Raw genomic sequence first — 14,427 nt, 5'->3', positions numbered from 1 at the left:
GGTCCTTGAGGCGATCTCGTATTTGAAGGCGGCCTGGGAGTCCAAACTCCAATTGGCTGTGACAGAATTGAAGACGGCAATGGAACTCCAGGTGGGGGCGGTACAGGAAGATGTGAACCTCCTCAGGCAGGATGTTAGGACTCTGGCGAAACGCACGGAGACTCTGGAGAAAGAGATGGGTCCAACCGCAGCGGACTGCGCTGCGCACAAACGGGAGCTACACGCCCTGGTGCAACGTGTGGGCAATTTGGAGAGTAGGGCGGAGAAGGCGGAAGGGCGTGCTCGGAGGAATAACATTCGCATTGTTGGACTGCCAGAAAGTGCCGAGGGCCACAACCCGACGGAGTTCGTGGAAAAGATGCTGTTGCAGGAAATCACCGGGGGATCCCTATCCCAGGGATTTGCTGTGAAGAGAGCGCACAGGGCCCTGACAAGGAAGCCACTGCCAGGAAATCCGCCCAGGCCAATGATTGCCAAGATCCTCAATTACCGGGACCGAGAAAGAATCCTTGAACACTTCTGCAAAGGGGGAACAATACAACAAGGAGCAGCGAGCATAACTGCCTACTCGGATTATACCCTGCAGGTACAGCAAAGCCGTATGAACTTTGGATCGGTCAAGAGGAGATTGCGAGAAGCTGGTTACAAATACATGCTGCTCTACCTGGCCAAGCTAAAGGTTTTTTATAAGAACAAGACTGTGTTCTTCGACACTCCGGAAGATGCCATGGGGTGGCTAGATATGCAGAGCTGCCCTCAAGAGCAAGATATTCAGAAAGAAGATGGAGCAGGACGAGATAAGTAAAGCTGCGAACCTGGTGTGACTTGGGACTGTGGGACTAGATTATAGTCATTGATGCAGCTGGAAGGCAGGTACACTCTATGTGGTAGGAAACATGATCCGTGGGCACGAAGATTGCTGCTTGGTAAAGGAGCCTCTTGGGGCCGATATTTATATTCCCATTTAGAGTTTAGTTTGGTCACTGATAGTGAGGTGACACCCTGCCGGGTTCTCAATTTGGGCTTCCAAGGGAGAACCAAACGCGGGGATGCCTGAGATCCAGGGATGGAGCTGGACAGTTGGTTGGGTTGGGGTTTTGGGGTATTCAAGTTTAAACATGAGCCTTTGGGGAAGAACTAAAATCAGGAATCTGTTTGGTGTGGGGGGAGGGCTGCTTGGAAGGGGGAAGGGGAACTACCGATGAACCATGGGGAACCTTAAGATATTAACGTGGAATGTTAGAGGGCTCAACAGTTATTTGAAGCGGAATAAGGTTATGCTGTATTTGAAGCGACAGAAGATAGACGTCGCCTTGCTACAGGAGACGCATCTGACGCGAGAAAAAATTGAGTTGGTGGGGAGGAAATGGAAAGGGATTGCGGTGGGTTCATCGTACTCTGCCTATGCGAGAGGAGTACTAGTCTGGGTGGCGCCACATGTCCCATTTAAGTTGACTGAAGAAGTTGTGGAGGCGGGTGGGAGGTTGGTTATAGTGAGGGGGCTGATAGAGAACAAAGAAGTATGCATTACAAATACATACGCCCCTAACCAAAACACGGCGGCATACTTTAGGACGCTGTGTACCAAGCTAAGTGCGTGTGTGGGGGGTGCGATTATCTGGGGCGGGGATTTTAATTGTGTATTGAATCCTAGGGAAGACAGGTCGGATGATAAGAGGGCCAGGCCCAACCCAGCGGCTAAAGTATTGCAGACGCAGCTGGCGGACTTTGGCTTGGTAGATGTGTGGAGAGTGAAACACCCTGATGAGAGGCAATACTCGCACTATTCGGCTCCGCATCAACTACATACGAGGCTTGATTATATCTTTGCCACTTCGGACGTAGTTGCTGAGAGTATCCATATAGATTACAAAGCAAGAGTTCTCTCGGATCACTCGCCCCTGGTCCTCGGGTGGCAGTATTGCCCCCCAAGGGCGCGAATACCGATGTGGCGCCTCCGGGCGGAAGCACTCAAAGATCCAGTTTTCAGAGAGGACATAAGGGATGAGATTATTGCTTACTTCGAGGTGAATACTGGTACTGTAAAGTCGGCGGGTACTTTATGGGAGGCTTTTAAGGTTGTGATGCGGGGGATCGCCATTGCGAAGCCGAAGGGATTGCTGTGTGGAGTTCTAGCTGATCTACAGAAGGCTGAGACCGAGCTGGAAAGAGAGTTGGAAGGGGGCGGGGCTGATACAGAGGTAGTATTCAAATTACAGCAGAAGTGCGCGGAATACTGGGACAGGCTCTGTAACTTAAATTATAAAAAGTATATTGAGAGGCAGCATGCAGGTGGAGATAAAACGGGCCGGCTTCTAGCGTGGTTGTACAAGAGCGAAACCCCTAGATCCCCGATTCGAATTGTAACCAGTGAGGAGGGCGAGACGGTGGACACCCAAGAAGGTGTAAATAGGGCATTTGCGGAATACTATAAGGCATTATATGAGGATGATGAGGGGTGTAGCCACGAGGAGATAGATGAGGTACTAGAAGATATAGGCCTGCCCAAGGTCAGTGTCGAGGAGAGGGAGGAGCTGGATGCACCGATCACTTTGGAGGAACTGAAAGAGATTGTAAGGCAGTTACCCACCAGCAAGGCTCCAGGTGCAGACGGGTTCCCTAGTGAATTCTATAAAGTGTATGGGGAGGAGGTGCTCCCACCCATGCTAGAAATGCTCAACGAGGCGTTTGAGGTGGGACGGTTGCCTGAGTCACTCAGGGAGGCGATCATAATACCGCTCCCCAAGCCCAATAAACCGGGACACAGTTGCGGTTCCTAAAGGCCCTTGTCGATGCTGAACCAGGACAGTAAGATACTGACAGCTGTCCTTGCCAACAGAATGCGGAGAGTAATCGGCAAGTTAATTCACCCAGACCAAAACGGCTATGTCCCGAGCAGGAATATCACTCACAATCATAGACGACTCCATCGAGTGGTCGAAAGGGGGTGCAGTAATGACAGTGAAATGGCGATTGTGGCATTGGACGCAGTTAAAGCGTTCGACTCTGTTAAGTGGCTGTGGTTGTTGGCAGCCCTAGGAAGGTATGGAGTGGGGTCAGATTATATTAAATGGGCTGAGATGCTGTATGGTGAACCGCTGGCCAGGGTTCGTACAGGTGCAGTGGTGTCTGAAAGATGGCAGCTGGGCAGAGGCACTAGGCAGGGGTGCCCCTGGTCCCCGATGCTGTACATTTTGGCCTTGGAGCCCTTAGCAATATACCTCAGGCAACAATATGACCCGATCGGTATTGAGGTGGGAGGGGAGCGTCACCTTATATCCTTGTATGCAGATGATTTGTTACTATATCTGAAATACCCGGAAGAAAATCTTCGGTATGTTTTGGAGGTGATGGGGAGGTATGCCAGACTGTCCGGTATAGCGGTGAACCCCCAGAAATCTAGCCTATTCCCGCTGGGTAGCTATGTGGGAATTCCTGTAGAGAGGTTGCCTGTGTTGCAGATTCCGTGGGCAGCGAGCTCTTTCTGCTACCTTGGAATAGATGTGTATCACACGACTGAGGAAGAGCATAGGCGCAATACTGAAATAGCCATTGGGAAAATAGGGAAATGCATGAGGTTCTGGGAGAGGTTGCCTTTAGCGATGATGGGCCAAAGTGCTATGCTTAAAATGGTGGTCTTACCTAGGCTTTTGCATTATTTCAACAATATCCCATACATGATACCTTAGAAGTTTTTTGTTAAGCTGCACAGTATGTGCAGAGAATTTTTGTGGCATGGTACCCGGAATAGAGTTGCATTATGGAAGCTGCAGAACTATGAGAAAGGCGGTATTAAACTGCCTAATTTTGAGGCCTACTATCTAGCGGCGCAACTGCAATACGTGGCTAAGTGGCTCTCTGATGAAGAGACCCCTGAACACAGGTTGTTCGGGAGGAACTGTACTCCTTTTTACTTGCGGGAAATGATCTGGGTGGCTAGCTCAGACATGAGGGAGCGCCCTAAAATGCTGTTGTTGGGGTGGAACATGTGGCGCCGAGCCTGCCAGATGGGGGACCCCTTCCCGTGTGTTCCGCAAATACCGTTGGTCGCACTGGCAAAGGGGGACAGGCAGCTGAGGGTAATTATTAGGACCTATTGGGAATCAGTGGGACTAGTCACTTTGGGAGACATTTGGCAAGACGGACTATTATGGAGTTGGGGGAACTTGGGGAAGTGACGGGATTGCACGTAGGCCAATATGTCACTTATCATAGGGTAGTGCAGGCGATTCGGAGTAGGTGGCCTGAAACTATTTTGGCGGAGGAACCGGATGCTACGGTTGGGGTAATATAGGATACATCGGAGGGTGGGCATGAGGTTTCTAGATTGTATGAGATGTTGATGACTAAGGTTGGGAAGCACCTGGTGCATTTGAGATTAGAATGGGAAACAGAGATGGGAGCCCCGATGGAAGATGGGATGTGGGAACGTGCTTTGGGATATCATAAGAAGGTGTCGAGAAAGGCCAGATTCAAACAAATACAGCTATATATAACGCACAGGGCATACATGACCCCTCTGAGAATATCAAAGTTCCGAAATGTTGGGCGCCAGGCGTGCCCTAAGTGTGACGAGGAGAGTGCAGACATGATACACATGTTCTGGGCGTGCCCGGTGATTGAATGCTACTGGGGTGAAGTAGCACAGAAACTAGCGGGGAAGGGGGTCACGCTCATAATAGACTCGGCCTGGGCCTGCTTGCTGGGAGGGTATCCCAGAGTGCGAAAACTTAAACATGTAGGGAAATTGAAAGATTTGGCATATGTGCTCGCGAAACGAAGGATTGCCATGGAATGGAAGGAGTGTCATAAGCCGCGAGTGGGGGACTGGTGGAAGGACCTACAAAAATGGGCGGAGGCTGAAACAGTGGGGTGGCAAGAGGCTAATAACATGGGTGGGGATGAAGAAATGGGCTCCCTCATGGCATGGAAATTATTGATAGCTGAAATGTTTGGAGCAGTATCGGCTCCAGCTGAATCTGAGGGCAGCGATAGCCTGACACACAGAACAGATACTGAATGTGAAGAACAAACAGGCTCATAAAGGGGGGGACTAGGAGTGCAGTGTTTACATTGTTAAATGTGTTTAATTATGTTTTGTTGTATTGTTGTTTAGTTTGAATAAAATAATTAAAACATTTTTTTTTAAAAAGCAATTACAAGTAACACAGCGGTGGAGTGTGCACACAGACACTGGTTCCAGAAGGGACAACACTCTCCGGAGTAGGGGACCTTCACCCATCAAACCGAAGTTTCAGACAGAGAGCGGAAGATAAGCCCACAGTCATAAGATCAGACAGCGGAGGAGACGAGTCACCACGAGAGCAATGGAGAGGCAAGACACACGAAAAGGCTCCCATAGGGCCTTCCCCACGCAATATTTGGTTCAAGTGGTACTAAGAGAAGGGGAGTGGGTATACTGTTTTCAATGGGGGTACAGTTTGAGAAACAATCTATATATCGAGATCCCGATGGTCGTTACTTGGTGTTAGGATGGAATCTGATGGGCCAGCAAGTAACCTTGATTGCGGTATATGCTCCTAACAAAAAACAGGATAATTTCTTGATGAGTTTACTAGCTAAGGTGGCAGGGTGGTGTGTAGGACAGATTCTAGTTGGGGGGTGGGAGGGACTTCAACTGTGTGATGGATGCCTCAATGGGCAAGACCCTGCCCACCACCCAGAACAATAACAAATGTAGGCAGGCTTTCGCTCGTTTTCTTAGGGAATTGCACATTGTAGAGACCTGGTGGTTTTACCAACCACAGGATAAATCATACACACACTAGTCAGCTGCTCACAGGGGCTTCTCGCGGATAGATATGTTCTTGATCTCAGATACACTAATCCCACAAGTCACAGGGCTGGAAATAGGTGTGAGATACCTGTCGGACCACGCGCTGGTTTCCCTTTGGGTGGACCCGATTAGGCCGCTCCAAACGCGTTCGCAAACCATGGCGATTAAATGAGCTGATTTTAAGGGATCAAGTCCTTAGGTCACACATAGAAACAACCTTGCGGAAAAACTTGAAAGAAAACCATATGCAAGGTCTGGATTGGGGCACAATATGTGATGTCAGTAAGGCAGTAATAAGGGGAGAATTTATTGCTCAAACTGCAAACTTCCTGAGGGAGAAAGAAAGTGTAAGACAGAGGCTGGAGGAGGAGGTTGGGAATGCCGAAAAACAACATATGGCAAAAGGATCACAAAAGGCCTGGTGAGAACTTATTAAAGCAAAGGCTAAATTAGAGGCACATCTCGCACATAAATCAGGGCAACTCCTTCTGCAAACAAAACAAAAGTACTATATAAAAGGGGAGAACGCTAATCGGTTCCTAGTGGCAAAGCTACAAAAATAGAAGTCCAAAAACCGTATCAGTCAACTCAAAATGTGGGGGGGTTAACTGAAAAGAGGGGAGGCGGAAATAGCCAAAATCATGCACTCACTTTTCTCACGAAGCCTAGCGGGAGAGAATGAGGCACGGTGGGAATGCCTGGGGAGGGTAGACCTGCCACAGATATCGGAGATGGATAGGTTGGAGCTTGAGTCCCCGATAACAGAGGAGATGGGGCGCGCCATAAATTCCATGAAAGGTAATAAATCCCCAGGCTCAGACGTGTTTGGAAATGCTTACTACAAGACGTTCCGAGCCATACTGGTGGGCCCCCTGAACAAACTTTTCAACTATATAAGGGACACAGGGTTAATTGCTAAAGATATGGGACCCTCCACCACAGTGTTACTGTTAAAGTCGGGTAAGAATCCGACAGACTGCGCAAGCTATCGTCCCATCACATTACTTAAAAGAGATGCAAAACTGCACACAAAGATACTGGCACAGAGATTGGCGGGAGTCCTACCGGGGATTGTCCAATTGGACCAGGCTGGTTTTGTGACGGGGTGCCATACATATGACAATATACGAAGAGCTATAAATGTCATTGACTGGGGCCGAAAGACAGGACAATGCATGCCCATATAGGCCGTGTACGCCGCCAGGGCTTTCGACAGCTTGGACTGGAACTTCATACAGCTAACACTGGAAAGGTTTGGATGCGGGACGATTTTCTCTGGCATGTTTTAGACAATTATGGTAACCAGATTACTGGTTAATGGGCAGCTCACAGACAACATTCCCATACACAAGGGGACCCGTCATGGGGGGCCATTATCTCCGCTAATATTTGCCATGGCCATGGAGCCATTGGCACAGGCGATTAGGGTGGATCAGAGGATTCAACGGATATCCACGATAGCAAGTTGCACACAAAAAGTTGCTTTATATGCGGACGATGTTCCATTGTTCCTAAAGGACACGACATGTTCCCTCCCAAGGGTCATCACATTGCTGAATAGCTTTGAAAGGGCCTCAGGGTTTCATGTTAACTATGCTAAAGCCAAAGTGCTTAACATCACGGAAGACCCAGAGCAGGTAAGGGAATGGGGTAAACACTACCCATTAAAATGGGAACAGAAAACAATAGAATATCTGGGGGTGAACCGAACACCTACACATCAGAGGCTATATGGGGCCAACATCCCAGTATTATTAAAAGCCTTGATCGAGGACCTCAAAAGGTGGGACATGCAGGAGCTGTCTTGGTTTGCACAGATAACTGCTATAAAAATGTATCTACTACCAAGGTTCCTGCATGTGGATGGCGCACTCCCAATTCGGATCCCAAACCTAGCGATCAAAAATCTGCAGAGGGAAATTATGTCCTTTATCTGGAAAGGGAATAATCCCAAAGAAACCCAGGGTTCACAGAAAGGTCCTGTCCGCCCCCATGCACTGGGGGGAATGGGAGTCCCGGATTTACGCCGATACATAATGGCTGCACAGGCGGCCCTGATGCTCCAATGGGCTCCAAGAGAGAACTCGAATGCATGGTCAAATATAGAAAGACGCAACGAACATACCTCTGGAGAACTTTGGCTCCCTGACAACAAAACACGGGGGATGAGGGGGCACACTGCTAGACACCACAAAAGTCACCCTCTGGTACTGGGACAAAGCGTTGCGGGCAAAAAAGTAAAACTGGGGGTGGGGGAGCCACACTCACGCCAATGGCTTAGAACCTAGACTTCACGCCCAGAATGCAGCCTAGTTTTTGGATGCAGTGGAGGGCTGGGCAACCCCTGACATTGGGGGACTTTTACTCGAGAGGGAACCCACTGACGTATGAGGAATGTAAAAACAAATTCCAGATACCTGAACGTGAATGCTTTCACTACACCCAGGTAAGACACTGGATCTCAAATAAAAAAGTAAAAGAGAGGGCTAATAGAACCCCAATTGGGCTGGAACTCACAGTAAAAGAGGGGCGCAATCGAGAAAGGGGTGTCGAGGCTGTATCGACTGATCGACGGGTCTAGCCTGGAAGAGGTGCTACCATACATGTCAAAATAGGAGCAACCCATTATGGAGGATATGTGGAGCCAGATCTGGCGCCGGCCAACGAAAAGCTCCAAATGTATGTTAATTAAGGAATCAACATATAAATTGTGTTTTAGGTGGTACATGATGCCTGAGCACATGAACTCTATTAACCCAGACTATCCCTCGACATGCAGGCGCGGTTGTGGACAGATTGGTGACATGATACACATGTGGTGGGCATGCCCTTTAGCGCAGGTATACTCGAAGGAAATTTTAAGCCATATCAAGGATGTAACGAAGATACAATTGCCCCTCAATCTAGCGGTGGTGTTGCTGGGAGCCACAGCAGAAGGAATCTATTCCGCCACCGGAAGCAGAGCCACTCATCACCCATATGCTGAGTGCGGCCAGGATTACTCTGGCACATGCATGGAAGAATGAGCAAGGGTCAGTGGTAGCCATGTCGTGGGTGAGGTTATAGGGAGTGATGGCAATGGAGAAGGTGACAGCTCTGGCGAATGACACCTATCAAAAGTTTCTGGCTACCTGGCTTCCATTTCATGAGTTTATGGCAGATGAGGAGCGGTTTTACTTTAAGCCAACAATGCTTCATAAATGGTTTTATTCTCTGACAATAAACTTGACTCAGGAGCGATGGGCCTGACAGGTACGAACAATGATAGTGCACTACCAGAGGACGGCGTTTCACATAAGCCTTAATTTGGGGAGTTAAAAATGGAGAAAGAGGGGGGAGTTGATGGGAGTTATATAAAATGTTGTCAGCACCAAAGCCGGTCATTGCAAGAACTGAAACTGGAAATAAGAAAAATGCATTTGTGACAATGTATGTTCCTGAAATGTAGCTGTGGCTCATTTTCTAATAAATAAAGTTTATAAAACGCAATAATATCCAAAAGGAATCCATATAATGGAATTTGGCTAGTTCTGCAATAAAAGTCTATAGACGTGTTGTAGCCAAAGCGAAATAATAAAACTGCCACTAGCCTGCTCCTCAAGACTTTCTGGGTCATAGAATCACCCTGTGGCAAAAATAGTGGCAGGGGACATAAAAAGCACTCCTCTCCTGGTAACCCAATGGGCTTTCCAAGGGCAGCACATCCAAAAAGAGTTGCAAGGACAGAGCGACATCAGTAGAAGTTGAGTCAAACGCAAACAAAGTTACAAATCCAGAAAAGGAAACAAAAAAAATGTAAGTGATTCAGAGTAAGAGGGATCCGCAAAAACGGAATTCTCAGCTAGCCTCTCCAGACCACTCCCATGTACACTGTGCCACACCTATTTGCCCTACCACCCAATAAAACAGAGTTTACTTTACACAATATGCACCAATAAAAAATGGGAATAGCATGTAGGAAGAGTACTGACTTAAAACCCCCAGAGGTTCTGTGAGATAGGACCTTTGTGGTTGACGGCATGGATCCGTGCTCATCAGGGGAGCCGATTTATGAATTTCCCGGGGGGGGGGGGGGGGGAGGGCAAATACAGGAAGTGACATCACTGGCAGTTATAGGACCGCAAATTTGCATGTAGTCGCCAACTTGGTGCAATGGCTCGCGGGAGGCGGGGGGGGGCATGTGGAGTCGCGCGCAGCACAGAACAGTGTAAACATTGGCTAGCATGTACTGCATATACTAAAGTCAAGTAAGAAGGAGATTGAAGCCTTCGAGTTGCATTCCAGTAGGCCATCACTGCCCCTTATCCACCCCTCTATAATCATCCAGGTTGTTGTAGCCCTCAAAAGGCAGAGCAACACAACTAGGATGGGAGAACGAAATGCCGTCCCATCCTGTGAGTGTGTCAAACGTCAGAGCAAAGACTGTGCGTGTGCCTCCTACCTTGGAGCACAATTTCACTAATTTGGTGCAAATCTCGCAAGTGGGAGCATGGGAATCCCCTGCGTGTGTGTGGGCTGCAGACCCTGGATCACATGATCACTTCTTCAGTGTGAAACTCTGGCCAAGGCTCTTTGGGCAAGCATTCAGGATGGGTCTCACACCTATAAACAGTGTGATATATTGAGCGGGCACCTCACTCCTTCGAGCATAGTATCAACCGTTGCTGGTAATCTCACAACAATGTACAGTTTCACTCTTGGTCAGCTCAGTGACCCCATGTATATTAATGGAGTCAGTCTCCCACCTGGGAAGACAATTATATTTTTGTTAAAACACTCTGAATTGTCACTCCAGTTTTCTCGATCTATAGATCCATACCATAGTCATTCAATGTGGGTGCAGGGGTGATAACTTGTGTCCGAGAGAGCTCGTTCTTTCATTCAGGAGAGATAAAGGCGTAACAACCCTCTGTATGTGGGATCAGGCTCATTTTGCCCCATGGCCCCTCCAGAAGGAGTGAGCAGGTTTTAAGACCCTGCTGATTCTGCTATCCGACAGGCTCGAGCCTTCTATCCCTGGCCCCATCACGGCTCCCAACATCCTGAGCGGCAGCTTATGGACTGCAGGCAGCTCCGGACATGCCTGTTGCCAATTGAATGTAGACAGATCTATTTAGACACTAGGAGAGAGCCATGAATCCACATTGGTGGTGAAGAAGCACTCAACATACAGAACACAATGGTATAGTGTTGCAGTCCTTCTGAGAAATGACAATTCTGAGCATGTGAGCAGTAGGCTGGATCAGTGCTGCCCCATAAAAGGTGTAGAAGAAGTGGCAGTACTGTCCCAACGATGAGAAGTGTAGTATTTTCACATTAACTATGCTTAAGAACTTTGGGTTAGTGAATAGTGCTGCTACATTCTGAGTAATTCCATCCCTTTAAATATATGAGCTCTTGTATAACCACGGCAGTGTTGAGTTATTCTGATGATGACAGACTTGCTCAATAGTTCTGGTTCTGTATCATTAAATGTACTTCAGATCTTTAGAGTATCGGAAGGATAGCTCAGGGGCAACATGCTCGCCTTGGAAGCAAGAAGAGACACAGCAACACAGGTTTGATCCCTCGGTCCGCGAAACACAGGTTCGCTCCCTCGGTCCGCGCTTAGAAACCTCTGGGTAGTACACGCATTATAAATAACCAATTAAAATAAAAATAAATACATCTGTTGAGAAGTGCTGGGGCTTGTCAATAAGTGTAGCAGCTCAACTGAGAGGTGCTGATGTTGTCCCATCAAAAGTATAGCAGCCCCACTAAGATGAACTAGCATTGCCTCAACAAAAGCATAGTATTATCGCTAAAACGATTCAACAATTATAGAAACCCTGTTACAGCAGTACTATCCCATCGAGAGTATAGCGAGCTAACTGAGGAGTACCAGCATTGCCCCATTTCAAATATGGCAGCTCTACTAGAAATTGCTGGCTCATACGCCTACGCTCCCCGCCCATAGCATTCACCCTCACCACGTGCACACTCAGAGACATGCAAACAGTCTCATTTGCCCTCTCCCTGCCCCCTCCCTCGCTTTGCATTTGTACCTCCATTTCTAAAAATCCTTCTGGGTTGGGTGTACCTCTACATCTGTTCACCCCTCTTGTTAAGAGGGGTGCACAGAGGTACAAATACACCCAACCCAAAACGATTTTTAGAAATTGAGGGACAGACTTGTTTTGCATCTGTGCCTCCATTTCTAAAAATAGTTTTGCATTGGGTGTACCTCTACATCTGTTCACCCCTCTTGCCAAGAGGGGTGCACAGATGTACAATTCCACCCAACCCAAAACGATTTTTAGAAATTGAGGGACAGACTTGCTTTGCATCTATGCCTCCATTTCTAAAAATCCTTCTGGGTTGGGTGTACCTCTACATCTGTACACCCCTCTCGGCAAGAGGGGTGAACAGATGTAGAGGTACACCCAACCCAAAACGATTTTTAGAAATTGAGGGACAGATGCAAAGCAAGAGCCTCTTGCTTTGCATCTGTCCCACAATTTCTAAAAATCGTTTTTCCCCGGGCTTTTACCCGGGCCGCCAGAGAAAGACACTGTATGGAACAAAGGGCCATCCATATTGCGTCTCTTCTCTCCGGTGGGGGGGGGGGGGCTCAGCCCCGACTTCATTCTGCCGGGGGGCGGGCCCCGCAGCCCCCCGTACTCGGCGTCCTGGTGCTCCTAATGCCTTGAATATCCTAACATGCACAACCTCGCACTCTTCACCTGGAAGGAGGCATGCAACTTCCAAGCGTCAGTGCGATGCTCCAGAAAAGTCCGCTATTATAGCCCCGGGTTTAAGTACATGGGAGCCTGCGGTGTGACAGAAATGCTAAGCTGATGTCAAACACGTTACGTTGTGTACATAGTGAGATGAGACAAGTTAATGTGACATTTTGGGAAGGACTCATATACGGGGCATTCCAGCAAGCTACTGCAGTCTGTGATACAGTGCTCCGAGTGCAATAACGCCTCACCGCTTCGCCTACTTGATCAGGCTCCACGTAGCCTGCTGCTGGCTGGCTGCCATCGTCGTGTTCAGGGATGTAAGAGGAGTGTGCATCTTCGTCTTCCAATAGTCCACCGTGCTCTCCCTCCATCACTACTCCCTTGCCGGTGTTCTGATCCGATCTGCATTTGCTGAACCAGGAAACCACTAGTATGCTTACATCACGTGACTTTGGCGTCACTGCTGCCACGGACTGTGCATGCGCCGATACCCTGGGACCAGCTCACTCCCCGCCCAGCTATTCTTGGAGGGTTGTTTTCGAAATCCAAGTAGGTGGACCCGGGTTGAGTGATACGAAAGGACACCGAGAGGAGCCCCTTTGACAATCCAAGTTGTGTCCTTTGATGGCGATCACGGACCCGAAAATTGGTAAAAACAAAACAGTGGTCCTAAAGAGCGTTTGGGTCCAGCCTTACAAACAGCTATAATTTCACGGCACGATTGTGTGTTACGCAGCAGTGCCGTTGTATGGCTTGACTTTTCTTTCATCTATCTGTACGTGTGATGATGTCACGAGTGGAATGTTGAGTGAATGTTTCTAATTGTTCTTGGAGTGGTAATTGTAGGAGGCTTGCTGATAGAAAGAGCGCCGGTGCAGTTCCAGCACATTGGCAAAAAGAATGCAGGTGAAGCAAAATAACGCGCGTTTATTTTGCTTCACCTTTCATTCTTTTTTGCCGAATTGAGCGTTTCTTTTGCTTTGGTTCTTTTTGCCCAGGTTAGGGTGGACTCAGCCCCATTGAACCACAGCCATCAGGGTTGTAGGCTGGACTTGATGAAAAACAACTAAGGTGAAATGTCGAATTCCTGTACTGCAAAATTCAGGGAAAACCTTTGTATTGGTTCTTGGAGTTTACATGTGCACATTTTAACGTGTTGATTTTATGGAGGGCGAATGCAGATGTCACATCACTTTACAACAGAGTTTACCCTTGGGACGTGTGGGCAGAGTCATGTGAAAATGGGCAGAGTTTTGTGTGACCGTGGGTGGGGCATAAATCTCAGGAATTTTGATTTTCAAATGTAGGCAGGTATGATTGAAACCTGTAACTATGAAACCTGCAACTAATTTACGAAGTTTTCCTTTCATAACTGAGGCTAGCTTTGTTGTTGTGCCGGGGGATAGTAGAAAAACGGACATACTAGAAAGAACAGACATACATCGCCCCCCAAACCAGAAGGCGGCCCTCTGTCTCCAACTGAAGTGGAGTGCCAAATGTGATGGTCATGTGACCAAGGTACATGAGAGAACGTGGCCGTGATGGCCCATGTGATCAGGTAAATAAAAGGAACAGAGAAAGCCTGCAAAGGGTTCTTTCCTTCAGTACCATACACAGTGTGAGTTGTCTCGTTATTTAGTACTCCGCTAAAGAGGCCCTCCATACCGGGTCTCAACATCACACTGGCAACGAGGCGTGGTAGTGTAAACCCTCCAGCATGAACGCTGCATCACACGGGGACAGATGCCTTCCCTTTGAAACGAGGCAAGCTTGTACACGCACACTGACGAGAACAACGGTACAAGAATCACGGCAATAAGTCGTTCGTCCCCCCCATTGCAAGCCTCAGCATAGTAACCCGCGGCAACACACAGCGCAGTTGAATCAATGCGGCTCGCGCATCAC

General features: G+C 48.3%; 1 protein-coding gene across 3 annotated transcripts in view; it reads right to left on the bottom strand.

The window, feature by feature from the left end:
* VPS8 (VPS8 subunit of CORVET complex) overlaps nucleotides 1-12,977 on the bottom strand; it is a 2,529,257-nt gene extending 2,516,280 nt beyond the window's left edge. Inside the window, exon 1 of one of the 3 annotated variants that reach the window (XM_069615741.1) lies at nucleotides 12,771-12,977. In XM_069615741.1, coding sequence (XP_069471842.1) covers nucleotides 12,771-12,893 — 123 coding nt within the window. In that variant the 5' untranslated portion in view covers nucleotides 12,894-12,977. The remainder of the gene's footprint in view (nucleotides 1-12,770) is intronic. The other 2 variants (XM_069615740.1, XM_069615739.1) reach the window with 2 other exon arrangements.
* Between the last annotated feature and the right edge of the window lie 1,450 nt (nucleotides 12,978-14,427).

The sequence above is a fragment of the Ambystoma mexicanum genome, chromosome 9 (genome assembly GCF_040938575.1).
Source record: "Ambystoma mexicanum isolate Mex_15411 chromosome 9, UKY_AmexF1_1, whole genome shotgun sequence".
Classification (NCBI taxonomy): Eukaryota; Metazoa; Chordata; class Amphibia; order Caudata; family Ambystomatidae; genus Ambystoma; species Ambystoma mexicanum.
Note: the sequence above shows the minus strand (reverse complement) of the source record. Positions and strands in the feature narration are given on the sequence as shown.